The following is a 26466-nucleotide window of genomic DNA, read 5'->3' on the forward strand; positions in this document are numbered from 1 at the left end:
GGGGCCCAGGGTCAGCATGGGTGAGGTGCTGACGGGGCCAAGAGGAGGCCAGTGCTATCATTTTGGGTTCCGGGAGCTCCCATGCAGCAGCAGTGGTTCAGCCTCTTCTTGGGGATGGGAGGGCTGCGTGTCCTGGACGTGCCCTCAGGCTGGAGAGGAGGCCACGTGGTGGGTTGCCTTGGAATCAGACACACTTCAAATCCTTGCTCTCTACTCAGCAGACAATCACAGAACCTCCCAGAACCTCGGTTTCCCACTTTGCAAAGTGGGAGTAACGATACAACCACCCCAGGAGGACTGTAAAAATGAAAGGAGATTAGGCACGCAGAGGGTCTGCGACAGAGCAGGCTCTCAAAAACTCCGCATCCCTCCTCCTCAAGCAATATTTCCCCATCTCTCCAATTTCCGCCCCAAACAAGCCTGGCGACCCTGGATGAGTCCTGCTTAATCGCTTAGTGCAGGAAGCTTTCTACAACAACCAGGAGGATCATTTGATTTTCAACAGAGAAGTCTTATCGTGTCCCCTAAAAAAGGCGTTTGACTCTCATGTTTCAGTCCCTTCCTTCGTCCATTAGATTCCTACTAACTCCTGTCAAATCTTCTGCCTTCAAATCCCACACAAAGGCTTTGCCCATAAACCAGGCTGCCAGGCTGCTCTGGGATTCTGAGCACCGTCGGTGCAATCACTCCTGGAGAGAGGTGTCTGGCCCCCACGGCTCTGTCCTGCACCCCGTCCCGGCCTACGGTCGTGGAAGCAACTTAGATGAAGACCCAGAATGCCTCCTCATCATATCTTCAGGCAGCATAGGACCTGGAGGGATAGCTCAGGTGATGGCTGGAGGAGTGAAGGTTTAGGATCTCACTCGGCTGGGATAACAATTAAAATTAGTAGATTACACCTTAATGGGCATTTATAGTCCCACACTTTAGTTTTAATGAAAAAAAGAAAGAAAAGCTCAGTTGCAGAAATGCTAATCTGGAGAAATCTGATTTCATAGCAACTCAGATGAAGACAAGCAGGGCTGGGGAGACCTAGAGTTCAGATCCCAGGCCTGACACTCAAGCTGTGTGACTGTGGGCCAACCACTCACCTTCTCTGGACTCCATTTTGTTATCATAAATGAGACTTGAACCAAAAGGCTTTGAAGGTCCCTTCCAGCTTGCTATATAATCTTACAACTATATGTGTATATATATATATATATATACACACAAACACACACATATATATGTGTGTATATATATATTACATTACATTATATATTACATTATAATTTAATATTATATTAAATAAATTTAATTTAATGTAATATTACATTATAATTTAATAGGTAATTATAACATCTTATAATTACAAACATATACACACACACACTATAATCTGTGCTCTAGGTCAGTGCTTCTCAAACTTCAGTGGGCATATGAGCCACCTGGAGTCTAATAAATTGCAGTTTCTGATTCGATGGAGGTCTGAGACTGTGTTTCTAACAAGCTCCCAGGTGATGCCAAGGCTGCTGGTCTGAGGACCGCACTTTGAGTAGCGTGGTTCCAGACGGTAATAACTTACCGCTGGCACATTCTTGAGGTCTTCTGACCCCTGTACCCTTACATGCCTTATTGCATTTAATCCTCATAACAATCTTGGAGGTAATCGCTATCAATATCCTAATTTTCTAGATGTGGAAATGAAGGTTCACAGAGGCAAGGTGACCTGCCTGAGGTCTCATAGCTAATAAGGTACAGAGCCAGGTTCTGCATCCAGGTATAAGAGCATATGCCCGTAACCGCCACACCACATACAGATGTGTACTATGGATTTAGGCCAATGTGTGGCTAAGGACCGAGGGAACTAATAAGAGAGTGGGAGAAAATAACCAGCAAGTTCTTGGTTTGTTTCCTTTGCAGTGATGACCACTCATCCCCTGACTGACCCCTCCCTGCCCCTCTGGACCATGTGAAAACACTGACGGATTCTGGTGCCTGATTCCGAAGGTTTGAAATTCTAACATGCTTGGAGATATCTAAGCGCTCGATCCTTCACTGACAGGCAACGATGGCTGTAACAAAGGGAGAAGAATTTAGTTCACAAAGATGATTAGAGCAGAGGAGAGATGTTTAATCCTATTAATGAATTTGCTAATTGGCCTTCTGCCCCCAATCATTTCCTATTCAGGCTTTTGCAGTGACAGATTAAATGGAAACAGATCCAGGGGCGGTTTGAGATGGGGCTGAACGCATTTGCTCAAGGCCTGCAGATGGCTTGGTTGTTCCGTGTGGCTAATGAGGTGCTTCAGTCTATCCCTGAATGCCTTCTCCCCACCCTCCACACTCCCCTTTCAGTTTTATCCTGAGGCGAGGCCAGGAGAGGAAGGGGCTGGTGTGGTGCTTAAGAGCTCAGGCTCTGGGATCAGCCAGAACCAGGTGCTGCTATCTACAAGCTGTGTGACCCTGGGCAAGGCACTTCCCTTCTTAGGGCCTCAGGTTCCACATCTGCAAAATGGGAACTGTAACAGAGTCTGTTCTCCAAGGCTGGGAGGAGGTTAATAAAATAACAGGGGAAAAAAAGCAGAGCAAGGTGCCTGGCACAGAGCGAGGCCAGAGCAATGTTAGTTATTGTTATTACGAACGCTGGCAGATGAGCCATGCTTTCCTATCTCACCACTGGGAATTTCTTTCATCATCTAACATTGACAGCTTCCTATACGAGTTATCAGAGAAACTGCTGTGGGTTCCAGTGGCCATGGTTGTGATGGCTCTGGGCCTCAGGAGAGAACCAGAGGCCACAGCTCAAAAGGACAGAGATCACCAAGGACTACCCAGTCATTGCAGAGATGGAGCAAGAGAGGAGGGAGGGACCTGCCCTGAGATGGGAAACAAGCAGCAGCAAAGCCAGTCCTACCCGGGGTGCTAAAATCATCTCCCCTATGTGCACGCAGCGCTCGCTGCTTCCTTGACCCCTGACACGGCCCTCTAAGGGAAACACTGTCATTGTCCCCACCTCACAGAGGAGAAAACTGAGGCTCAGAGAGATCCAGCTAAGAAGTCACAGAGCCAGAGTTTGAACCCAAGTCTCTTACTTTAACTCCGTCGTCCTAAGCATTACGCAATGTTACTGCTAGCCCCCGGATTCGAGTCGAGGGCAGGACCCATTTCCCCACACTGCCTCAGCGAGGTTTTCAGTTTGGGCTGGAATAACAAGAATTAATCCAAAATCCTGCTCCCATGGCTAGAGTATTGGAAGCTAGCGATATCCCAACTGATTACAGCTACTCACCGAAGGTGACCTATTTAAAATACTACCCAGAGGGAAGGAAGCATTCAAAGACAAGTCAAGTTTCTCTGGAGGTCCCAGGACCCTGAGTCTCTCCTCTCTCTCTCTCTGCCCCTAGCACTGCTCCCTCTCTGCCTGATGAATGGCAGCATCAGCTCCAGGGCCATTATGTAGAACCATGCAGCTCTTCTTTCCATGAGCAGACCTGAATTTCTTGTCTGCGCCGCTGTGTTCCTGCACTACTCAGAGCCATCAAGAACACACGGCCTGGTCCATCCATCCTTACCTCCACCTCAGCTGACATCCATCAAGTCTAGACCCAAGATCAGGCCTGACAGAGGCCCTGGAATAAGACTCATTCTCTGAGAGCTAATCAGACAGATATATGTGTAAATCCATAATCACATCATGTTTAGGATTGTAGCAAGGGGAAGCAGCACCAGCCGTAGGGGAACAGGGGAGGGAGAGATGTGTTCTGCCTGCAGGAGCATGGGAGGGGGTGACACTGAATGAGGTCTTGCAGCACATGTAGGAGTTCACCAGGTGAATGGGGAGGGGGAGGTGGAGGCAGAGTGGGGAAGCCAGAGTGGATCTTGGGCAGAGAGAACATCAGAGAAACAATGTTAAAGGGCACTGAAGTGATTCCTCAGGAACAAATAAATGCGTAGACAAATACACAGGTTCTTGATCCACCCAGACAAGGTAAAGCTGAACCTGAAATACAAGGAGGCCATTCTGGCTCAGTCCTTGCTTTACTTTCTTGAATGAATCAACAAAAGGGTAAAAGCTTAGAGATACTTTCCATCTTCCCACCTTCCCCAAGGATACCGCACACCTGCTGGCATCCAAAAAGTTACAGGACTCTTCTTGACTGAATTTATCATTTTCAGCTTTTGAAGAAGTATTTGATATAAGTTTACTACTGATTATCTGTACCAGGGCTTCCCATACTGACTCCTTCCAAGTTTGACGGTGAGGGGCTTAGGTCCAGGATTTGCGTAGCATGACGATTAATGCCCTTCATGCAAAGACAGTCTTTCACTACAGCCTTTCTAAGACTTCGTTACTCATTCCTTAATTTATGGACATAATCATTCATTCATGTACTCTTTTCTTCACACATTCCTTCCGTCATTTGACACTTCCTTTGCTTCCTTTCAGTCACTCATTTTATCCCCCTACTTACTCACTCCTTCATTCTTCCACTCCCCTGTTAATGTATGCACTCACTTGTTCACATGCATATTTATGAAGCATTCAATGAGCAAAACCCTCCTAGGTACACAAAGAGGGCCGGCCCCTTTCCAGGCACCAGGCGGAAAACCCCACGGATTTTAGCAGTAGTCCCTTTACTTCCATCTTTCTGTCTTTCCATCTCCCTCTTTCTGTTTGCCTTGAGCTCCACTGAGTTCCTTCTGGGACTGAGGGACCAGAACTGTGCCCGGCGCTGGGAGTGGGCTCCCCATGCTTTTTCGACTTCCAGGGGGCTGGGGAGTGGGAACGCTGTCTCTGCACTTGCTTGCTAAATGGTAAACAGATTCAGCACATTTAGTGGACGAAGCCAATTCAAAGCCAGCAGACCAAGTAACAGAACCCATTCCAGGCAGAGGGCTGGGAACTGAGATTCCAGCAGGAAGCTAACTTTTCCGCAGGGTCCGCAATTCTAGGAAATAACAGAGAGTGGCCAACCATTCTATTATTTATAATTTCCTCCAGAAAAGATTTACCGAGTACCTACTAAGTACGAGAAACCAAGCTGAGGACTGTGAAGAATGATTCAGACAAGCTCCCCTCCGAGAAGCTGACACTCTGGGGGTGGGGGGAGGGCGTCAACATCTCCATCAATTGCCTAATTCAAAGCATGACTTGAGAGTCATGAGAGTGTACACCTGAAAAGATTTAGGAATTTAAATGGGAGAAGTCACTTCTTTCCAGGCCTTGGGGAAGCCTTCCTGAATGTGGAAACAGTTCAGTGAAGTCTTGGAATGTGGGTAGAATTTTAACTATTAGACAAGGAGGTGGAAGGAAGGGTAATACAGAGTGAAAAGGCTGGACAAAGACACAGACACAGGTAACGCCCAAGGCACGCACAGCTCTGTAAATCAGTATTCCTCTTTTAGAGATAAGGAAACTGGCATCTCCAAGGTGAAAAGACTTGCCAAAGGTCCCTTGGGCCCAGGCTCTGTGGAGGCAGAGCCACTGCTTCTGTACGCCTCGCTGCCTCTCGTTGGTCTCCCAGATGTCTCTCAGTTGAACAAGCTGCCCCAAGCAACAAACCCCAAAACAGCCTCAACAGGAACCCTCTGCCTCCATCGGTTTCCCAAGGTGCTCACGGATCTAGGAGTCAGGGGACCGGTCCCATTTGTCTCTAACTTGCCATGTGGTCTTAGAAAAAGCATCCAATAGCTGTGGGATTTGGTTTGCTCATCTATTCAATGAGCACTCTGGAGATCCCAAGCTCGGCCCTTCCTGGAGGTTCTGAATGCCTTCTCTTGGTCATGGAGGACTGATAATCCAGGCACCCGTGCAACAGGGGCTTATTTGCTTATAGGCGATCTCCATGGAGACGGCCTTGGCCCAGTGACGTCTCCCTAAATTCTTTTGCCCTCCACAGGCCCAGCCGCTGCACCTGCATGATCCCCCTGGTAACCCCCACACCTCAACCCCTCTCATTTACCCATTCAAGCCCAGAGCAGCGTCCTTGGCATAAGGAGCACATGCAGACGACTGGAGCCTGGGGCTGGCACGCAGAGGCTGAATCCCCGGGGCAGGTTCTTCCCTTTCTTATTTAGAGACTAATAAGGATCCCAAACAGAGACGAGGACAGGAAAGGAATGTGATTGTTTTTATTCTGTGACATAGCTCTTAAATTACTTTGGATTTCTGCTGCCCTCAGGAAGCTCTCCCCGCACACCCAGGTTGGGCCAGGGACGTCCCTCTTTCAGCACCAATTATACGGAGCTTTTGCTCTATTTAAAACATATGTATGTGTTTCCAATTTATATTTTCGAAACATGCAGGGTATTCGTGGAGCAAGATACGATGTTTTCAGGACCAACCACAAAGCAGAGGTCAGCGCGGGCTGCAGCAACAAGACCAGCATCTGCGCATTGGGTTTTGGGTCCTAGTTATGTGGGCAGGGCTGGAAGAGGGCTCCAGAAACGAGTGGTTAGGGCTCCCAGAGGCACTGATCACTGCCAGGACGGCCTTACTCTAGGCATTTGGAAGGCCCAAACAGTAGAGCCATGAATTGAATAGCAGGTAAAATGTGCTGACCACTTATTACGGAGCAGAGCTTGTGCTAAGCGTTTGACTTGCATTATCCCTGGAATCCACACAACACAACAGCTATTTTCAGATGGCAACTACTACCGTCCCTGTTTTATAGTTGAGGAAAACAAGGCTTAGTCATCCAGCTAGCAAGTGGTAGAGCCTGGATTTGAACCCGGCAGGGAGACTGATTCCTGAGTCGAAGATGTGCACCACTCTTCTGACTGCTTCTAATTAGATCTGAGCCTGATGCCCCAAAGATCACAGCAGCAGCTCTAGTAAGAGCATCAGCAATAAAAATCTTCCAGTTTGAGAACTGGGTGGAAGCTGAAGAAATGTCTAATGTAACTTCTTCCTTTTGCAAAGGAGAAACTGAGGTCCTGAGATGGGAAGGGACTTGGCCAGGAGGTGATCCCTGACCATTAGCCTCCCCGTCCGGTTTCCAAGCTGCCTCTCTCTGCAAGAAGAATCTTCTGCTCTTTAGCATGCCGTGGAAGAAGCCAGTAAGATAAGACTCTGCTCTGGAGCACATACCTGGAGGAACGTACACAGCCAAAGCGCTGGACAATTCCAGCCAATGTGGTGGGACTCTGCAAGAGGGATGACCACTTGGTGCTGGGCAGCTTGTCCTGGCAGCCCGCCCCAAAGCCCTGGACCCACTATGAGCTTCAAGCAGGCACTGTTGTGAGAGTTAAATGAGAGAACGAAGAAAAAGCTCCCAGCACTGCGTCAGGCACACAGTAGGGGTTCACTGAATGCAGGCACCCCCCTCTTCTCTAGAATCCTGGGAGAGAGAAGCAAAGAGCTTTGGCCTCTGGGAATCCTGTGGGAATTCATCCAGGGTGACCTGGAGTTTTGTGTAGGAGAAGGGAATGGTAGACAGTAACGTCTGAGTAATGTCTGAGCTCTTAATCTTTGCCCAGCCCTATGCAAGGAGCTCCATATTCATCGTTCATTTGATCTTCACATCCTTAGAACAATCTTCCCTGGGTTCTTGGTGGCTGCAGCCAACACAGTATACGAACTGAGATCTTCCCTCCCTCCACTTCTCACACATCCAGTTTCCAGTGTGAGGTAGTATTCCCAAACATTTTATGGATAAGATAACTGAGGCTTAGAGAGGTGAAGGCACTTGATTGAGGTCACAGAGGGAGGGGGTGATGGAGCCGGAATTCACACCCAGACTCCACTGGACTCTAGAGTCCAAGATCTTTCTGGGACACCTCGCTGCAGGAGTGCCACAGGCACTGAAAATATTTTAAAACAAACTCCTGAGTTTCTTGTTGCCATTGTCCCCTGGCCTCTGGGACTTCATGGTGGTCAGAGAGATGATGGAGGAGAAGACAGGGATTTGGTGCTGAGCTCTGTCCCCAGGCAAGCAGTATCTGAGGAGCTGTGAGAAGCAGGGTTCTGAATGTCAAGGTCCGGGACCAAGGCCTGCAGACCTGTCCTGCCCAGGACTGGTAAAAGGGCAGCCAGTCCCTTCCCTGCCAGCGGATGTGTAACTCAGCTGGACAAATGGGTCAAAGCCTCTTCCCATGTTCTAGGCCATAAACGCCAACCCAGCCTCATCCCCCAGGGTCTCCATCCAGAGATCTCGCTCCTCAGTGTTCAGCCAGCCTGATGTCTCTAGGGGTTGGACCAGACGCCCAGAGCTCTTGAGGACAGGTTACTCATGGGTAACTCTGCGATGCAGACTTCCCCAATGAGTCAGGCGAGACCAACCAAGTCCTAAGAGTAGACTCACTGAGCCCCCTCGGGTCCACCATCATCCTAAAATAGTTCTAACGACCATCCAGAATCAGGGGTGGGAGCTGCAACCCCCACGGGTAACCTGAACTTGGGCTCCAACGGCCGAACTTGAAGGTTTAAGTAGCAGGTTACTTAAAATTCTTCCACTACTCACAATAATGTTTAAGCATTAAACAAAACAAAACAAAACGAAACCCATCATTTTCTTTTTCCTAACTGCATCCAGTCTCTTTATTCCAACAATCAACTTTGTACCTGCTGGACAGGAGGCCCGCGTGGTCCCCACGGTGCAACACATTTGCCCCTGCTTCACATGGACCCATGTGACAGCTGTCCCACTGGTGAGATGGGCAGGTCTCAGCTGGGGACCAGGCAGGAGGGACTCCAGGATATCATGCTTCCTAATCCTTGCTGTAAGCTCACGTCTCTGCCACACCTTGACAGTGCCCTCAGCTCCTCAGTGGTTCCCAGAGCAGGGCAGCACCCTATGTGAGGCCCTGGCTGCTGAATCCCTGAGACCCCAGGACGTGAGCCCTGGGACTGTTACCAACGGGCACGAGCTGATTCCTTTTGGCTTGCAGAGGTGTACTGGGGTGGGCAGACGGAGCACTCCCTGCCTGAAGATGGGCTCCCAGGTCTGCACCAGCATCGCCGCCCGGGAGGAGTGTGAGAATGTGTGAGCACCCTCGCTAGGTGCCCACAGTTGCACAAATGCCAGCCGTCATGAGAATGAGAAGAGCTTCCCAACATTTCCACCCAGACAATCCAGTCACCCCCACCTGTGAATCTGCCTCTTCCTTCTGCTCCCAGAGATCTCCCTGGGGGGAGGGTCCTGGCATCTGGTGCCCCAGAAGGGTCCGGTTGCCCTTGGGGCCAGAGCCCACTCTGGCTCCCTCCTCTGCATGCTCACACTAACCCTCCCGCCGGTTTGTTACTCCTTTGGATACAGGAATCTGAACCCGCTCCTCATGGAGAGGAGGGTCGGGCCAAGGCAGGCAGGTGGCACACCCCAGCTCAGCACCGAGCACCCCCAAACCCAGCCAGGGGAACAAAAGGAAGAAGGAGATGGCTTACCTTTCGAGGGTCGCCTTTGTTTGGTTTGCAGAGAGGAGAAGGTGCCCATGACGGCCCCCATGGCAGCAAAGACTTGTATGCGACTTGGGACCCCGCGCCTTGCCCCTCCCCTCCCCTGGAAAGAAATCAGTGTGTATCGTCTACTCCGAATTGGAGGAGGAAAAAAGCACCGGCAGCTCGTCTGCAGCTTGGTATTCAGCGAGCGTGGAGCTGGGGCGCTGGGAGCCTTTTCTTTCCCTCTTCAGCCCGGCACATGCCCTGACTCACGGGGCCAGCCGCTTCTGGCGAGCTTTCGGAACCCGGCCCGGCGGCTGCCCTCGCCAAGGGCCGAGGACGATGCCCCGCAGGCTGCCTGGCGCTGGACACGGGGCCGGTGCGCTCGGCGGCCGAAGCTCCCGAGGCAGCGCCGCGCGGTGCGGGAGCCGCTCCGCCCGCCCCTCCTGCCGCACGCTCTCCCGCCTCCCCTCCCGGCGCTCGGGCTGGGTCTCGGGGGGCCGAGTACCAATCATGAATGAACAGAGCCGGGCGGCGTGGAGGGAGCCGCGCGCCTGCCTGCCGCCTGCCCGCGCTCGAGGGAGTCGCAGCGGCTCGGAGAGCGGCGGGCGGCCAGCCCGGGAGAGGCGAAGAGGGGCGGGGCGGGGGCCGGGGCGCGCGGGGGGCGCCTGGCTCTGCCCCCGCCCCCGCGCGCCCCCACGGGCGCGGGCGTGCGGGCTCCGGAAGCTGCGCTCCTGGGCACGCGGACCCGGGGCCTGGCACCGGGCTGATGGGTGGGGTTCCGGGGTAGCAGATTGCTCCCCGGGAGAACGTGTGTGTCCCTGTATGTGGTGCAGTATTTCGTTTGACTTCCAGGGAAATCTTATTTAACCCACCGCCTGAATTCATGGGGTGGGGAAAAAGTCTGCCCCACCCACGGAGGGATGAAAAATATACATCCAACTGGGTCGTCGTGGGAGGGGGGGGACTCTCCTGCTCCTCAACGCCAGGGCCCCCTTCTAACGACAGGGAATTGGGGAGGGCAAAGGAGCCCTGTGCCCCTCTGGGCCCTTGCTTTCTCTTTTTTCTGTTTCTCCCCTCCCTCTCTCTCTCCTTCATTCCTCCTCCCCGAAAAAAAATTTATTAACCATCCGCTCTGGGGCGGACTGTGCTGAGGGGTAATGGCTGGATTCAAGAAGCATTCTCCCTGCTGTGAGTTCTCACTCCAGATTACACAGACACCCCACCCCTATCTCCGCTTCTCGTGCAGAAGGGCAAAGTTTGGGTCCACCCCTGGGGATTCTCTTCTGCTCTCAGGGATGCTGAAATGCAAGGTTTGCTTCCTGGAAGCCTGAGGAGCAGCTACCTCTCCCCGAAATCTGAGCCGCTTGGGTTCCCACTATACACCGTGTTTGCAGGACACAGGTCCCCCAACATATGGCCTCATAAACATGCACATGCACATCATCACACAGACATATGGGCCCAGGTCCCTCAAGCCCACATAGACGTTGCTGTTGTACACAAAGACAGACTCATAACCCATCATACACCCATAGGAGCATCCAAAGGTCCCCACACAAGACACAAACACACACACAGTCAGTGTAAACAGCATCGCAGTCACTCACATTCACACAGACTCAAAGCCACAAGCATACAGTCGTACCCCAGGGATACAAGACCCCTCCAGAGCTGCTTCCCCTCATTCCAGCCCATTAGCTGCCCTTTCAGGGACGCAGGTGGCCTGCAACTTGGCCAGGGATCTCGAATAGTTTTGTTCACCTATGCAGCATTCCATGCTTTCTCGAATCCCAGCCCATGTCCTGTTTTGTGCAATGGGCAAGGTGCACTGAATAAGATGCATCCCTTCATTCGCATTGCCCATTGCTGTATAACCTGCATCTCCCACACCCTGCGAGTTAGGCAGGCCAAGTCTAATCATGACCACAGAGAGAAATGGAGGCTGAGCGAGGGTAAGAGATTTGCCTGAAGTGACCCAGCCAAGCTGTGGGAGTCCAGGGATCTGTCATCATCTCCTGGGGATCCTCCTGTTGGCAAATGAGGACACTGGGAGCCACTGAGCTCCAGAGATCTCCTCTGAGTCCCACTGGATTGAAAGCCTCAGGTCTAACTGCCAGTTAAGGGCTTGTCTGTCTGTGTCCGTGAGGCCTGGGATCCTGGTTGATGGAGCAGGACTGGCAGGGGCTGACCCCTACCTCCCTCCTGACTTCCCTAATAGGGCAGAAGGGCAGGGGGGAGCTGAAGCCCGGGGTCACCCCTTAGCATGGCCAGGACTCAAGGAACAGAGGGGTCTTTGCAGGGGAGAGGGTGGTACAGCTGCCAGCCTTCTCAGACCTCACTGGACGGAGCCCCAGGCCACTTCACACTCGGGCCTCTGCCCATCTCCACACTACCTGAATGACCAGGAGCAGCACTTGAGAGTTTGCAAAAGGCTAGGATGCCATTCTCTCATCTCCCCCTCCCCACAACCATGTGAAGAAGCAGAGTACAGACGAATTGCTCCATTTTACAGATCAGAAACAGTCAAGCACCTCTGGAGGAGTTCATGACTGGCTGCTTCGGAGCAGTGGGAATAAAACAAAGTCGCCAAGATAAAGTCCAAACCGCTGAGCGGGAATTAGGAGGCCCTTTTGTGGCCTGGCTCCATCTGCCAATCGCCCTGCTCCCTGAAGCTCCCTCTGGGGCTCCCGTCACACAGACCCTCACTAGTCCCCAAATGTGCCCTCCATGGTTGTGTTTCAGGGCCTTTGCAAATGCTGTTCACTCTGCCTTTCTCCATCTGCCAACATGCTGCTCATCCTTAAAGATCTACTTCAAGTATCATTTCCTCCAGGAACCTCTCCCGGGCCCCAAGTTGGTGCCTCGCTTGGGGTTCCCTCAGCGCTTGGGGCCTCTTTCCCATGAGAGCACTCATTTCCTTGGTTTTCATTGTCCCTTTCCTTGTCTGTCTCTCCCTCTGGACTGCAAGTTTCTTAAGAGAAGGGACCACTCCTGATTTAGCTCTACACTGTCTGCTTAACCCCTGGTTTCTGACAGGGGTGCAGTCAGAATGAATGAAAGAATGACTGGATGAATGAGCAAATTAATTTTCTTTGCTCAGTGACCCAATCAGTAAGTAAAAACTGACAAGTACCAGATCATCCTTGCCCTTCAAAGGAAGAAGCACGCTCTCCCAAGTAAAGATTCATTTATTGATTCATTCACAGGTATTTATTCATCTGTCCATCTGCCATGTACCAGATATTTACGTGCACAATAGCTCATTTATTCCTGATGATGCCCTGGGGGGTAGGTATTATCTATAGATAGTACTTGCATGCACTGCACGACGCAGCAGACGTCACCGTGAGGTGCTCACAAAGAACGCACCTAAGTGGGATACACGGTGAGTGTAAGGGGCCAGAGAGAAGGAATACAGCAGACCCATTCCTCACCCCTTGGGGACTTGCAACAGAGGACAGAGAAATGCGTGGGGAGAGAGGGAGCCTCCCCTCAGTCACCTGGCTCCGGGGCCATTTGTCCTGCTGTCCCCGATGTGATTACCCCCTAAAGCCGTCTTGCCAGCCGCAACCAACCCGGGCTTCCGTGGCTGTGGCTCCTTCTACTTTGGAAGGTGAGCTAGCTCATATGCTCTCTCCAGCTCTGACCCCTCCCTCATCCACCTCGTTATGGACTGAATGTTTGCGTCTCCCGCAAATTAGTATGTTGAAGTCCTAAACCCCAGTGGGACTGTATTTGGAGATGGAGCCTCTAAGGAAGTAATTAAGGTTAAATGAGGTCATAAGGGTGGGGCCCTGATCCCATGGGATTGGTGTCCTTAATGTCCTTATAAGAACAGACATCAGAGAGGTCCCCTGACGCCTGCACACATGAAGAGGCAAGGCCTGTGAGCACACAGGAGCACGGATAAGGCAGCCATCTGCAAACCAGGGGGAGAGCTCTCAGCAGACACCAGCCCTGCTGGCACCTTGATGCAGGAATTTCAGTCTCCAGACTGAGAAAATGAATTTCTGTTGTTAAGCCACCCAGTCTGTGGCATTTTGTTACAGCAGCCTGAGCAGACTCATACACACCCACAGCGCCCATCCATGCCCTCAGAAGGCTCTGGGGGCATGGCCTTCCCTTCCCAGGGACATGGGCGCCCATAGAGGACTCCTTAGGCTACCTCTGGCAGGCTGTTCAGGGGGTAGAGTGAGCTGTCAGCCACCTGCGGGGATCCTGTTAGCGCGTGCACATGTCTGTGTTCATGTCACACACAAACCGTGTTTTCTCCCTCCCTCCCTCCCTCATGATGGCTCACTCGGCCGTGTTTCTTCCCATCCTTTGGGCAAGAGTGGGTCACTGAGGTCCCACTGCACACGGAGGCAGCAGTGTCAGATTAAGGGCTGCTAGATCTGGTTTCAAATCCTAAGGCTGCCCCTTGTTAGCTGTGCGACTTTTGGGCCTGATGAGTACGTTTTCTGAACCCTATTTTCACCTTCTGCGGACGGCATTAGGACCTACCTCGTGTTGCTGTGAGGAGTGGTGAGGTGATGTTCGTGAGGCCCGGCACTAGTGTGGCTGCTGATAGAGGGTGGGCCCCTACTACCACTGTCGCTGAGGGCCAGGCGTGGTGCCGTGCTCGAGCTGTGCAAAAACAAGGAAGCCACAGCCTTCCCCTTGGCTTCCATCTTTGCTCTTCATCTGTTTTATAGGAAATCTATTCTCAGGGTCCCCATCTGGTATTAAAAGACTCAGATTAGTTAAGGAAGGGAATGTGGTTGGCACCTGGTTATGTGCAATTCAGCACTATGCTAGCTGCTGTCTTGTACCATTTCCCAAATGTTCTGCATGCATAACTCTGGCCTCCTCAAATAGACTGTGAGCTTTTAGAAAGCAAAGCATACACCTCCCTCCCCTGCCCCCATCCACCACGGCTCAGCCTGGCCCGGGACATCCTAAGTGTTCCACAAATACTCTCTCTAAGACCATTCGGGGCAGAGGAAAGGGCTCCATCCTTTAGGCCTGGGCTCAAGTCTCACTTCTCTTATTAAATGTGCATCTCGCCCTCAGCTTCCTCATCTTTGAAATGCGAGCAGGATCACTTCAAGGGTTAGTGTGAGGACTGGGTCAGATAAAGTAAAGGGAAAAGGCTTGGTCCCTCAGTAAAGTGCTCTGCAAATGTCCTTTACCGTTATTTGCTTTGGGGGCTCATTTAGTCATTTCATTCATTCAGTGAATATTTAAGTACCATCTACCTGCCAGGCACTATTCTAGGTATAGGCATCAGTCATGAACAAGAAGAGACGTAGTCCCTGCCCTCAGGCAGCCGGCGGTCCAGGACTGAAGACAGTCAGATCCTCTTACCACCACAAACTGCGATCAGGAAAGCGGGGAGATGAGTTTGGGCGAGGTGGAGGAGGGTGCTCAGAGAAGCCAGGGAGGATAACCTGTTGCAAACTGACATGGAGTCCCAAGTCCACACAGACCCTCGGAGCCCAGGGAGTGGATACAGCTTTTAAGTCAGAGAGATAAGTTTTCGAATGCGGGCTTTGTTCTGTGAACTTGGGCAAGTCATTTGACCTTTGAGAGCCTCAATTTCCCCACATGTGCCAGCAGAACAACCCACCATTGTTGGTTGCAGGGTCAGGCTGAAAGTGATCATGAACAGAAAAGTGCCTGAAACAGGATACCCCTGGCTGGAACATTCCTGGCTCAGCAAATGTTAACTCCATTCCTCAGTTTCCCCTTTGAGTCTGCTTTGCAAGCACCTTCTTTCCCATCTCCCCAGGAGGAAGAAAAGACCTTGGACTAGCACTGTGGCTTGGGAAGAGCCTCCCCTGGGCCACATCCTTGTGCATCAAGCGTGGCCTCATCTGTCGAGGCTGATCATGCCTCTTGAGGAAGCAGGACTGATGCGGGCTTTGGGGGAGGTAGCGAAAGCCAGGACACAGGCTCTGCCTTTCACGTCCTGACGGCTGCACGGCCCCAAGGGTTCCCCCTTCATGCTTCAGCGCTGGAACAGTCTCCACCAGGGGCTGAGATGAGTTCAGACAGAGTGCAGCCACCCACGCAGCCCAGAGGCTGGCAGCAAAGCCACTGCGAGTTACCCAGATGCAGGGAGTGGGGAGTGACATCCCAGAGCACCTCCACTTCCATCATCGGAAGCAATGTTATGGGTCATGGAGACCAGAGAAGTCGTGAGTGCCTCACTAGACCAGGCACAAGGCAGGCACTTCGTGAAACTGACCACAGGGCTCCCTGGGGATGGAGGGAGAGTGGGGGGAGGGAGGAAGGGTGGAGAGGTGGGTGGATTCGAATATGCTCCAACATTTAAGTATCTGATGACACCTGTGATCCCCCTCCTCAAAAATAACCACGCGGGCGTGTGCACACACATTCATACTTTGCATACAATTTTATGAAGTTCACGACTTCATAAAGCACATCCATGGACACTTGGTTAAGAAAGGACGGAAGGTTATAGTAAGGGATTTGATCCAGCCGTTTCTTAGCTTGTGACTTCAACTTCTCTGAGTCTTAGTTGTAATATCTGTAAAGTGGATGTAATAGTTGTGCCTTTTCTTAGAGTTGTTGTGAGAATTAAATGAGAAGAAGCTTTCAAGTGCTTTAGTGTAGAGCCTGGCGGGTTGCAAGTCTCAGTGAAAGGTCGTTTATTAACCTTCATTCACTCATTCATTCAGTCACAATTTAACGAGTGCATTTAATGAGTGCCTCCTGTTTACCACACCCTGAGCTAGTCTTTGGGGTTGCGGAAGTTTATGCTCACTGGCTCAGGAGCTCACAGTCTAAGGGTCAAAGGGCAGATGAACAACTCACTCTACGACTGCAGACTTCACCAAAAAACAGCGGGCATGACCTCTCCAGCCCTGCAACTGAGGAAACCAACCTCTGACTCTGGCCAGGCTGGGCAGCCCCACCCAAAGTCCTGCGGAGAAATCAAAGTTTGGACTCAGCAAGGTCAGGGGCCTAGGTCAGCTTAGGAGGGCAAAGGTCAGGGTGGAGAGAAAGGGATGGGGCTGGAGGGAGTGAAAGCAAAAGCCAGGGGCAGAGCGGGGCTGAGGTGCGGTGGGGTGGCCCTAGACAATTGCCTTCACAGCGTGGCAGGATGGACAGGTGGTGCTGAAATGGCTGGGACAATGGGGACAGAAACCAGGGGGAGACTTTCCTGTCTTTCTAAAGTGTGTGCAAAATATAGATCTATGACCTCCCTGGGTAAATGTCCAGGAATCAGTCGTGTTCAGTCCTCTCCTTTATTCTCCTTAGGTTATATAATAACTACATTAACAATGGTAGCCGCCTTTCATGGAGTTCTTTCTATGTGCCAGTCTTGTGCCTGATCTACTTAATCATTTCAATATCCCTAATGCAGATACTCTCATTATCCCCCATTCTATATATGAAGCAACCAAAGCACAGAGAGGTTAAGTGATCTGTCCAAAGCCACTCAGCAATTAAGTGGTGGAGGTGGCCTTAAACTTAGATGATCTGACTCCAGAGCCCACACTCCCCATCTAGCCCTGTTGCAACTGATTTCTTCCAGCGCTATTTCTCTGGGGAGGTAGCAGTTCACTGGGGACTCATAGGCACAGGCGTGGTGTGGCTTCTGGGAGCCGAGGGACAGAGCAGAGGGGAGGTGTGAGTCCTGGCCCTCTGAGTGGCAGGTGCTGCTCTCACCCATATCCGTAGTCCCTGCAGGGCTGCACTCAGGGTCTGTTTTCCCTCCATCACTTCTACAGACCAAAGACCCTGGAGGGAGCAAGCAGGGATGGGAAGAGGGAACAGCGGCCGATCTGTGTGCTGATTAGTAATAATGCCAGCCGTGAGTGTGCCCCTGGTCCTGCACAGCCCACTGAGCCTGTCAGCACAGGCTCCCACACCAGTGCACCACTGCTGCCACAAGGGGAGCCTGCAGTGGGAAGACACCCGGAGCAGGAGGGCAGAGGGCAGGAAGGGGGAATGGGTGGTGGTTGCCATCATGCTGAGGGCTGACTCTGAGACAGGGCTGCAGAAATGGGACAACTTAAAACTACAAGGTATCAATAGATGTTTCTTCTGTTTTTTCCTGTGACCATGTACCCTGCCCTGCATGCATGCATCTGAGACCTGTGGCATTCACTGCCTGGGGCAAAGATGTCACAGAGACAATGGGGTCACCTTCTTGGATTTTGACTTACAAAGGCGCTGGCTTAAGATCAAACACCTGGAAGAACACGGGCTCAGAGAGAGAGCTGGAGAGGGGTTTGTGTCTGACCCACTTCAGGGAGCACTGTTCAGCAATGAAGCCCCAGACTTTGGGGGAATCTGGGGGCCAAGGAGATCCTGCCCCTTTCCTAAGTGGAGCTGGGAGAGTGGACACAGCCCTCAGTGCCCCTCCTAACCCCGCTAGCCCTCTATGCGGCAGGATGTTGCACTCTCCACTAGCCTGTCTATCTTTTCTAGGAGTAGAGCTCTGACCAGAATCTCCTGGCCGAGTCTGGCAAGGAGAAAAATCTTGTCCCTGCACCCAGGAGGGACATGGCCCAGATAGCCCCAGAGAGCCAGCAAACCTTGGTTCTAGGCTGGGGAGCCCCAGCTGTGACCTGGATGGCACAGTGACCACAGAATGCACAGGAGCCAGGACATCTGGAGGCTGCCTGCCTGGAGAGGTGATAGGCTGCACTCCAGAGGTCGAGCCCACCCCGCACCTCAATGCTTCATAAGCCCCCAGAATATTCAGGCAATGCTGGGGGGATGGGGCATTCTGAGTTTTTTGAGATTTCATTTCTGCCCCCCAAGAAGAATGGGAACTTGGAATAGAATTTAAGTTCAGCACTTACCCTCATACACTGCTGGTGGGAATGCAAACTGGTGCAGCCACTATGGAAAACAGTATGGAGATTCCTCAAAAAACTAAAAATAGAACTACCATACCATCCAGCCATCCCACTACTGGGTATTTATCCAAAGAGCTTGAAGTCAGCAATCCCAAAAGTCCTGTGCACCGCAATGTTTATTGCAGCACTGTTTACAATAGCCAAGACGTGGAAGCAACCTAAGTGTCCAGCAACAGACGAATGGATAAAGAAGATGTGGTACATATATACAATGGAATACTACTCAGCTGCAAAACAGAACAAAATCATTCCATTTGCAATAACATGGATGGACCTTGAGAGAATTATGTTAAGTGAAATAAGCCAGCGAGAGAAAGATAATCTGTGTATGACTCCACTCATATGAGGAATTTAAAACTATGGACCAAGAACAGTTTAGTGGATACCAGGGGAAAGGTGGGGTGGGGGGTGGGCACAAAGGGTGAAGTGGTGCACCTACAACACGACTGACAAACATTAATGTACAACTGAAATTTCACAAGATTGTAACCTATCAATAACTCAATAAAAAAAAAAAGAATTTAAGTTCAGCGCTTAAAGAAACATGCAAAGTAACGTTTCTGGTACACCAAAGGAAGTTGCCTGAAATTCTTAGCTACTCATAAAATGATCCTCACAAACCTCTACGGCAGGTACTGCCCTCTTTTCCATTTTACAGATTAGCAAACTGAGGTCCAAAGAAGTGATGTGATTTGCCCAAGGCCACAAAGCTGGAGTGAGCCTAGAGTGAAGGTTTGAAGCCAGCTCTGTCTGTCTTCAAAGCCCAAGCCTTTACCCACCCAGTGGAGGGAGTGGGGAAGGGAAGGGAAGGAAGTGGGAGGAAACAGAGCAGCGCCAGGAAGAAGAGGCAAGGTGATGGAGAGTCCTCCACTTGTCCCCCTCCTGGGGTGACTGCCCCAGGTCAGAGGAAAGAGGGTGCGAAGAGCCTTTGTCTTGGCACATGGGACATGTGCACCAAAGCTGGCACGCAGGTGGCCTAGCACGCAGGTGGTGGGGTGGAGGGGAGGGCTGATGCAACACCTCCAAGATCAGGGACACTGGCCTTCTTCCCAAGCACCCCTAGAATCCCCCTTCCTGAGAGGCCAGGCTGGCCCTTCCCTCCCCCTCACTGTGTGGAGGCTCCCTTCCTGAGACACTGCCTTGACAACAGTGGCACTTCAAGATGGTTTCTGTTTCTGTTGTCCCTTCTTGCACTGGGCTGGCCCCTAGTGAGCGAGGGGGTTGGGCACTCCAGCCAGTGCTGGAGGAGCTAATTGACAGTCCAGGGCTCTCTTTCCCTGGGCTGGCATTTGCATGGTACATTAGTATTCGTGCCCACGACTCAGGGCTGTTCTGAATGGAGGATGCTATGCAGATGAGCATCAAGCCTGGTGTGTGATGAGCGCTGGATGCAGTTTGCCAGGAACCAAGGCTCTGAGTTAGAGGACGCTGAGGGAGGCTGCAGGCCAGAGGGGCTCCTCGCCTGGTTCCCACGCTGCCCGCCTGAGAATCTGCTCTCCAGTGCTCCAATGATGTAGCCAGCATCCACTAGCCCTTGCTCTGCCCCCTGTCCCGTGATGGTGCCAGAGATGCAGAGAGAAGTAAGGTGGGCTGGTCCTGGCCCTCAGAAAGCTTCTAGTCCTGTGGGAACAGTGGCACATAAACTACTGGAAGATAAGGAATGGGCCTATGGCAGTCAGCTCCGAGGCCACACCAGCTCAGAGGAGAGACATCACATTTGACCTGGGGAAGAAGAGTAGTGGAGGGCAGTCAGGGCTTTTCAAAAGAGGAGATGGTGGCGCTGAGTCTTAAAAGACGAATAGGAATTTGCCAGCCAAACACCACTGTAAACACATGGCTTTGTTTGGGGACCTCCTCTTTAACCTGTGGAGTCACAGTCATGCCCCAAAGGGCAGAGCAACAATGCCTCACCAACCCCATTTATGGATTTCCCAAACCTGCAGCTGGACGAACTTTGGAGAAAATAGGTCCAGCCACCATGGGTGGCTTGACTTGATAAAACCTGTGACAGATGATTGAAGTGAGTGACTGAGTCATCCAGAAACAATTGGATCTTCCTAAAGATGCCCAGGGATGGAAATTTCCTGGCTTCTAGGTGCAAACTGATCTAGCATTTTACCATGCCCAGAGCTAGTCTCACCAATGTCTGCTAAAATGAAGAGCACTTACTCTTAATACTCCAGGAAGCAAGGAATGGAATGCTTTGCCCAAGAACGCTTCATGCAAGCTGCCAGAGCCACACGAAGCCCTGAGTGTCCCAAGCTAAGCTCCCAGGTGGGACGCGGAGCTCACGCTGCTGGGGAATACAGGTACTTTCTACAGTGGAAACTGAATGGCTGCAGGGAGGGTGGAGGGGGGCTGAGGGGCCTGACCTGCACCCCAGGCTTTGATTCTGAAGGCACATCTTCTCAAAAACTCAGAGAGATTCTCCCTGGAAAACAAGGTATCTCTTAGAGTTACACTACTCAAAGCTAGAGAGGACTTTATATGCCATATGGCTGGGCCCTCATTTTACAGGTGGCCCAGGGAGGAAAAGAGGTTTGCTCAGGGACACACAGGGAAAAAGCAACAGAGCTGAGACTGTAACCCAGGGCTGCGGAAAGGGTCTTGCATATTTTAAGATGCCAAATTTCTTCTTAACTGTCACAACCTCCCCTCCAGAACCAGGTCCAAAGTTACTCTTGGCTTCCTATGAGGCACAACAACAGGGACACAGGAAGACGCCTCTGTCCCAAAATGTATCTTCCTCTCCTTTACTGAAATTCCCTCAAGATGAAGTAATATCAAATAAAGTTTAAATTACAAATGTCTGGAGGAAGGTGGTACTGATCTGGAATTTAGACTAAAGTATAAATGACTGATATTATATCCTGAGCCACATGTAGTAGTTTAGTGATGAGGAGGAAATAAGCGAATGGGAGACTTGAACTAACTGGAGGGGTGAGAGATGGGACTAGGAGAGTAGCCTAGGGTCTTCAGTCAATCAGGGAGATGGGGGTGTGTGTTTAAATAATAGTATGAGTCCTGGCAGAGAACCTTTGCACTAGGTGACTTTCTCTTTACCTCTGCTCAAGTGCTATCTTGTGTGATGCATCCATCCATCCATCCATCTGTCCGTCCATCCGTCCATCTGTCCATTCATCCATCCATCCATCCATCCATCCATCTACCATTAATTACTTTTCAGTACCCATCTTCACATACCTATCCCTGTTGTAGGTATCAGGATACACCAGTGACCAAGATGGACATTTTTCCTGCCCTCTGGAGCTTCCATTCTCATAGGGAGGGGAGGTCAGGACAGAAGTCACTAGATAAGCAGACCAACATAAGGTCATGTCTGATGATGGTGGGCACTGTGAGGACACTAGATGGGCTCCCCATGGAAGAGTTGGCGGGGTCAACCTGAGACAGAAGGCCTTAATTAGAAAGGGAGATTTATTCTGAAATTTGAATGATATGCAGGAATTACTCATGCTTAGGACTTGGAGTGAGAGAGCTTGAGTTGAAGGAAACAGCAAGGCCAAGGCCCTGCAGAGGGAGTGTGATAGGTGGGCTTGAGGCCCAGAGAGAAGGGCGGTGGGGCTGGGCCGCACGGAGCAGGGGAGGGATCCCAGAGAAGGCCGGAGGCCAGGCTGTGCAGGGTCTGTGGTCCTTGCTGCAGAGTTTGGATTTCATTCTAAGAGCAATGAGAGGCTGCAGGAGAATTTGTTTTTCACTTTTTTATTTTGAAAAGATTATAGACCCACAAGAAGTTGCAAAAATAATACAGAAAGGTCCTGTGTACCCTCATCCAGTGACCCCCAATGGTGTCACCTTATGTAACTATAGGCCAATACCCAAACCAGGGGACTGACATCGGTACCATCCCCAGACTGTGTTCAGATTTTACCAGTTTTACAGGCACTCACTTGTGCGTGCATCTGTGTGTGTATGTGTTTCTGTGCCGTTCCATCACGTGTACATTGGCATAACTACCACCACAGTCAAGGTACCAAACTGTTCCATCACCACAAAGCAGCTCCCTCGTGCTCCCCCTTTATAGTCGTCCCATCCGCCTGCATCCCACCCCATAGGAGAATTTTAAGAAGGGGAGTGGGAGGATGTGAGAGCTGTCAGCTGGGTCAAGGACATGGCTTATCCAACTCTCAATGCCCTAGAGGCCTCTGGACAAAGCCGGTTTACTGTGAATATAGATTGCTTTGAATGCCTTCACTTTGCACTTGAAGAGCAAGAACAGAAAGCTTAAGCAACTCAAACTATGTCACAGAGCACTTCTCATGGCTTGCTGGCTGTCTCTATTTAGATGATTGTAGCAACTCTTTGCAGAGCTTGGTGTGTTGATCGCTGGGGGACCATGTGTCGTGGAGAAGAGAGGCCAGGCCTCTGGGTCGAGGTGCTGTGTAGAACCCCGGCCTGCCACTTCAGGGCCTCGTCCCTTAATCTCTTTGCACTTCCCTATCCCCATAAGTGGAATGGCCCATCACCTACTGCAAGCAGTCACAGTGAGGAATTGATTAAAAAATACTTAGGAAGTGCCAAGCATAAGGAAAAAACATTTCTGCTCCCAGCATTGACCCAAAAGTACTGGAGAGAAACTGCTATCCTTTCTCACTCCTGTTTCATCGAGGAAGGTGGAGATGATCTCATTTGGGGATTGGCAAATGACCCTCAGATCTGTAGCTCAGCCCTTCTTAGAGTTGCTGGCTTATGGGTCTCAGCTCATGCCCTGCACGTGGCAGACGTCCCAGGGCCCGCCTGCATGGCTGTGGGGGGAGGGGGACATGTGGGAGATCACCAGCTCTCTGCTTGGGCCCTGGTGGCTAAGTTCAGTTTCTGAGGCTAGACACTGGGCATACAATTTGGGTTCGGGCTCCATCCTCCAATGTGGCTCCCAGCAATTACAAAGGAAGTACCTTCTCTCACATTCAACATGTCTCCCTATTTCTCAAGTGGTCCACAGGAAACGAGTGGGATTGATGGTTAGCCTTCAAACTGCAAAACCAAGCACAGTTGTGGGCAGAGTCCCTGCCCCAAACAATGCCATGATCTTCTTAACAGGGGTCTGCTCAGAGCTGCCTTCGCTGTGGGTGTGTTTGGAAAGCCAGAGGGCAGGGGTTGAAGAGGAGAGGGTTGGGCAACATGGAGAGAGGGTAGGGGTTGGGGTGGCTCTGAGGCCTTCACAGGGCCCTGAGGGACGTTAGAAGGGTCAGCTCCTGCCCTGGGGCCCTCCTGCAGGAGGCCGTCAGCCCAGGTCAGCACCTCCGTCTGCGCTGGCCCAGCGCCTGTCAGCCGGCAGACACTCATTCCTTCTCTGCCCACAACGGCGCAGTCTTGACTTCCTGTAGCTTGGCTTCTCCTCTCTCGAGGGGCACTTCTGCCTGTTTCTGGCAGCCGTTCTCCATCTTTCCGGCTAAGTGCCGAGGTAATGAATGGAGTCCTGTTCTCCTTCCCGCTTCCTTTAGTGCCGGCAGCCTCCCAGGCTCCTCCATCACCACTAAGGGGCCACGGGGTCAGCCTCCCTGCCTGGCCAGCCTCCTGCCCGCCAGCCTCCTGGGGAGCAGGCATATCCTTTCTCTCAACACTAATGAAATCCACCTTCTGCTCGGTGCCCAGCTGGGCTCAGGGTCAGTATTCTCATCCGCTCAGCTCGGCTCTGTGCTCCAGCTCAGTCATTCCACTACACACCTCATCATAGACAGGCCCAGCTTCCCTGCACATCACCTCCCGCAGGCTCAGACAGTCCTCTCTGGGCTGCAGGGAGTGGTGGTGCGTGAATCCTCTCCCTCATCCAGGTCCTTGGTCGGCCTGGGATCTGCTCATAACCATGTCCCCCAACACACATACTCAGGACACCCTTCCCAGGTCTCTGTTCCATCTGTCCGAATCCTATTCCTCCCTCCTGGCTTCACTCATGTCGCATCTCCCCCAGAAAGCCTTCCCTGATTTTACCACATCGCTGCCTTCTACATCCAGAGGCCCCGGGTACTCACAGTGACTGTTTGCTTCTCTGGGCACTGAACACCTGGCACTGAGCGTGGCTCCTTGTAGGTGCATAAAGTAAATTGTGAATGGATGGGTGGATGAATGAGTGGGTGGATGAATGAACGAGTGTGCGCTTACATGTCTACCCTCCTCCCCTGACGCTTAGCTATATGTATTTTGGTTTTGCTTTTTAACTGCTCCACAGAGAATGATGATGGAAAACCCTTGAAGGAAAGGACCTTTTCCTGGATGTTATTCATTCACAGCTCAGGCATGGCTCGTAAACCTCCTACTGTGCACCAGGCCCAAGGCTGCGGAGGAACCAGTAAAGTGTGTCTGTGCCCTTGAGAAGCTCTGCCTACTGTCATGCTCCTGACTTTCTGGGAGACTTTTGAAAAGCTAATGGAGGGGGCCGGCTCCCTGGCCGAGTGGTTAAGTTCGCACGCTCCGCTGCGGCAGCCCAGGGTTTGGATCCTGGGCACGGACAGGGCACTGCTCGTCAGGCCACGTTGAGGCGGCGTCCCACATGCCACAACTAGAAGGACCTGCAACTAGAATATACAACTATGTACGGGGGGTTTGGGGAGATAAAGCAGAAAAAAAAAAAAAAAAGCTAATGGAATCTGTGGACCCTCTCCTCCAACAGACACACACACACACACACACACACACACACGCAAATGGGTAAATTATGGGTCAATTTCAGGAACTCCTGAAATCCCTGGCCACAGTTTAATAATCCCTCATAATAATCCCTCATCTGGTGATAAAGAGAAACAAGTTAGCAGACAATTTTAATATTTTCCGCTGAAGGCTCTGCCAGGAGGCCTGAACAGCTTCTGCTGGGAACCACAGAAGATGAAGCGATGAACTCACCGTGAGTGGGATGAGGTGTCTCAGGGAGGCGGGAATCAAGGAAGAGATTTCAGAAGGGCTGGCTTTTGAGCATCGAATAGAAATTTGCTGTGCAGGCAAAGGGGGAGGAGAAGGAAGGTGAACCAGCGTGTGCAGAATGTAAGAGCACGTAGCGGCTGCCGGGAGCTGGGGGAGGGAAGACTGTGGAGTGACTGCTAAAGGGTCAGCGTTTCCGTCCGGGGAGATGGCATGTTCTGTGATTAGATAGAAGTGATAGTTGAGCAACTTTGTGAATATGCTAAAAACTACTGAATTGTGGTTTAAAAAGGCTAATTTTATGGTACGTGAATTTCGATGGTTAAATTTACATGCCAGTGTGGCTAGGCCATGGTGCCCAGTTGTTTGGTCAAATGCCAGTCTAGATGTTGCTGAAGGCATTTTTTAGATGAGATTAATATTTAAATCAGGAGACTATGAGTAAAGCAGATTACCCTCTGTAATGTTGGTGGGTCTCATTCAATCAGTTGAAGGTTGTTAAAGAATGAGGTCCCTGGGAAGAGGGAATTCCACCTCCAGACTGCCTTGGAACTCTCTCTTTGCTGAGTCTCCAGCCTCCCCTGCAGATTTCAGGCTCGCCAGCCCTCACAGTCATGTGCACGAATTCCTTGCAATAAATCACTCTCTTTCTCTCTCTCTCCATATATACACATCCTATTGGTTCTGTTTCCCTGGAGAATCCTGACTAATAGATGAATTACATCTCAATTTAAAAATGTTTGGGGCTGGCCTGGTGGTGTAGTGGTTAGGGTCTCACACTCCCCTTTGGCAGCCCAGGGTTTACAGGTTCGGATCCTGGGCATGGACCTGTGTATCACTCATCAAGCCATGCTGTGGTGGTGTTCCACATACAAAAAATAGAGGAAGCTTGGCACAGATGTTAACTCAGCAACTATCTTCCTCAGGCAAAAAGAGGAAGACTGGCAACAGATGTAGCTCAGGGCGAATCCTCCTCTCTCTCACACACACACACACACAAAAGTTTGTTAGTAGGGAGCTGATTCAATAAATGATAGCAAAACCATGAAATACTGATGCACAGGCATGAACCAGTGTGGGACACTCGGGGTGGAGCGAGACAGCTCAGCGTGGCAGGCATGGACAAGAGGAAGCTGGTTGGGGCAGGCTAAGGCAGGCCCTGTGGTGGGTGGCATCAATTATCATGCTACAGCTCCCTGTTGCCTGCAGGGTAGTGATATGTTAATTAGGGTTATTTTTGGTTGCGAGCAACAGAAACTGACAACTGGCAAACTTCAGCAAAAAGAAGAAATTATGAGAAGAGTTTGGGAGCTCACACACCTGGAAAATGCTTAACATCCTAATCCAGGA

General features: G+C 51.3%; 1 protein-coding gene across 3 annotated transcripts in view; it reads right to left on the reverse strand.

Moving 5' to 3' along the window:
• The window catches only part of KCNIP1 (potassium voltage-gated channel interacting protein 1), a 344635-nt gene that overhangs the window by 202674 nt on the left and 115495 nt on the right, over positions 1 to 26466 (reverse strand). Inside the window, exon 1 of one of the 3 annotated variants that reach the window (XM_014850876.3) lies at positions 9368 to 9952. The exons of 1 other annotated variant lie outside the window; for it this stretch is intronic. In XM_014850876.3, the coding sequence (XP_014706362.1) occupies positions 9368 to 9428 (61 nt within the window). In that variant the 5' untranslated portion in view covers positions 9429 to 9952. Of the gene's footprint in view, positions 1 to 9367; positions 9953 to 26466 lie in introns of those variants that run through there. One more of the 3 variants, XM_070517105.1, reaches the window with a different exon arrangement.

The sequence above is a fragment of the Equus asinus genome, chromosome 9 (assembly GCF_041296235.1).
Source record: "Equus asinus isolate D_3611 breed Donkey chromosome 9, EquAss-T2T_v2, whole genome shotgun sequence".
NCBI lineage: Eukaryota > Metazoa > Chordata > Mammalia > Perissodactyla > Equidae > Equus > Equus asinus.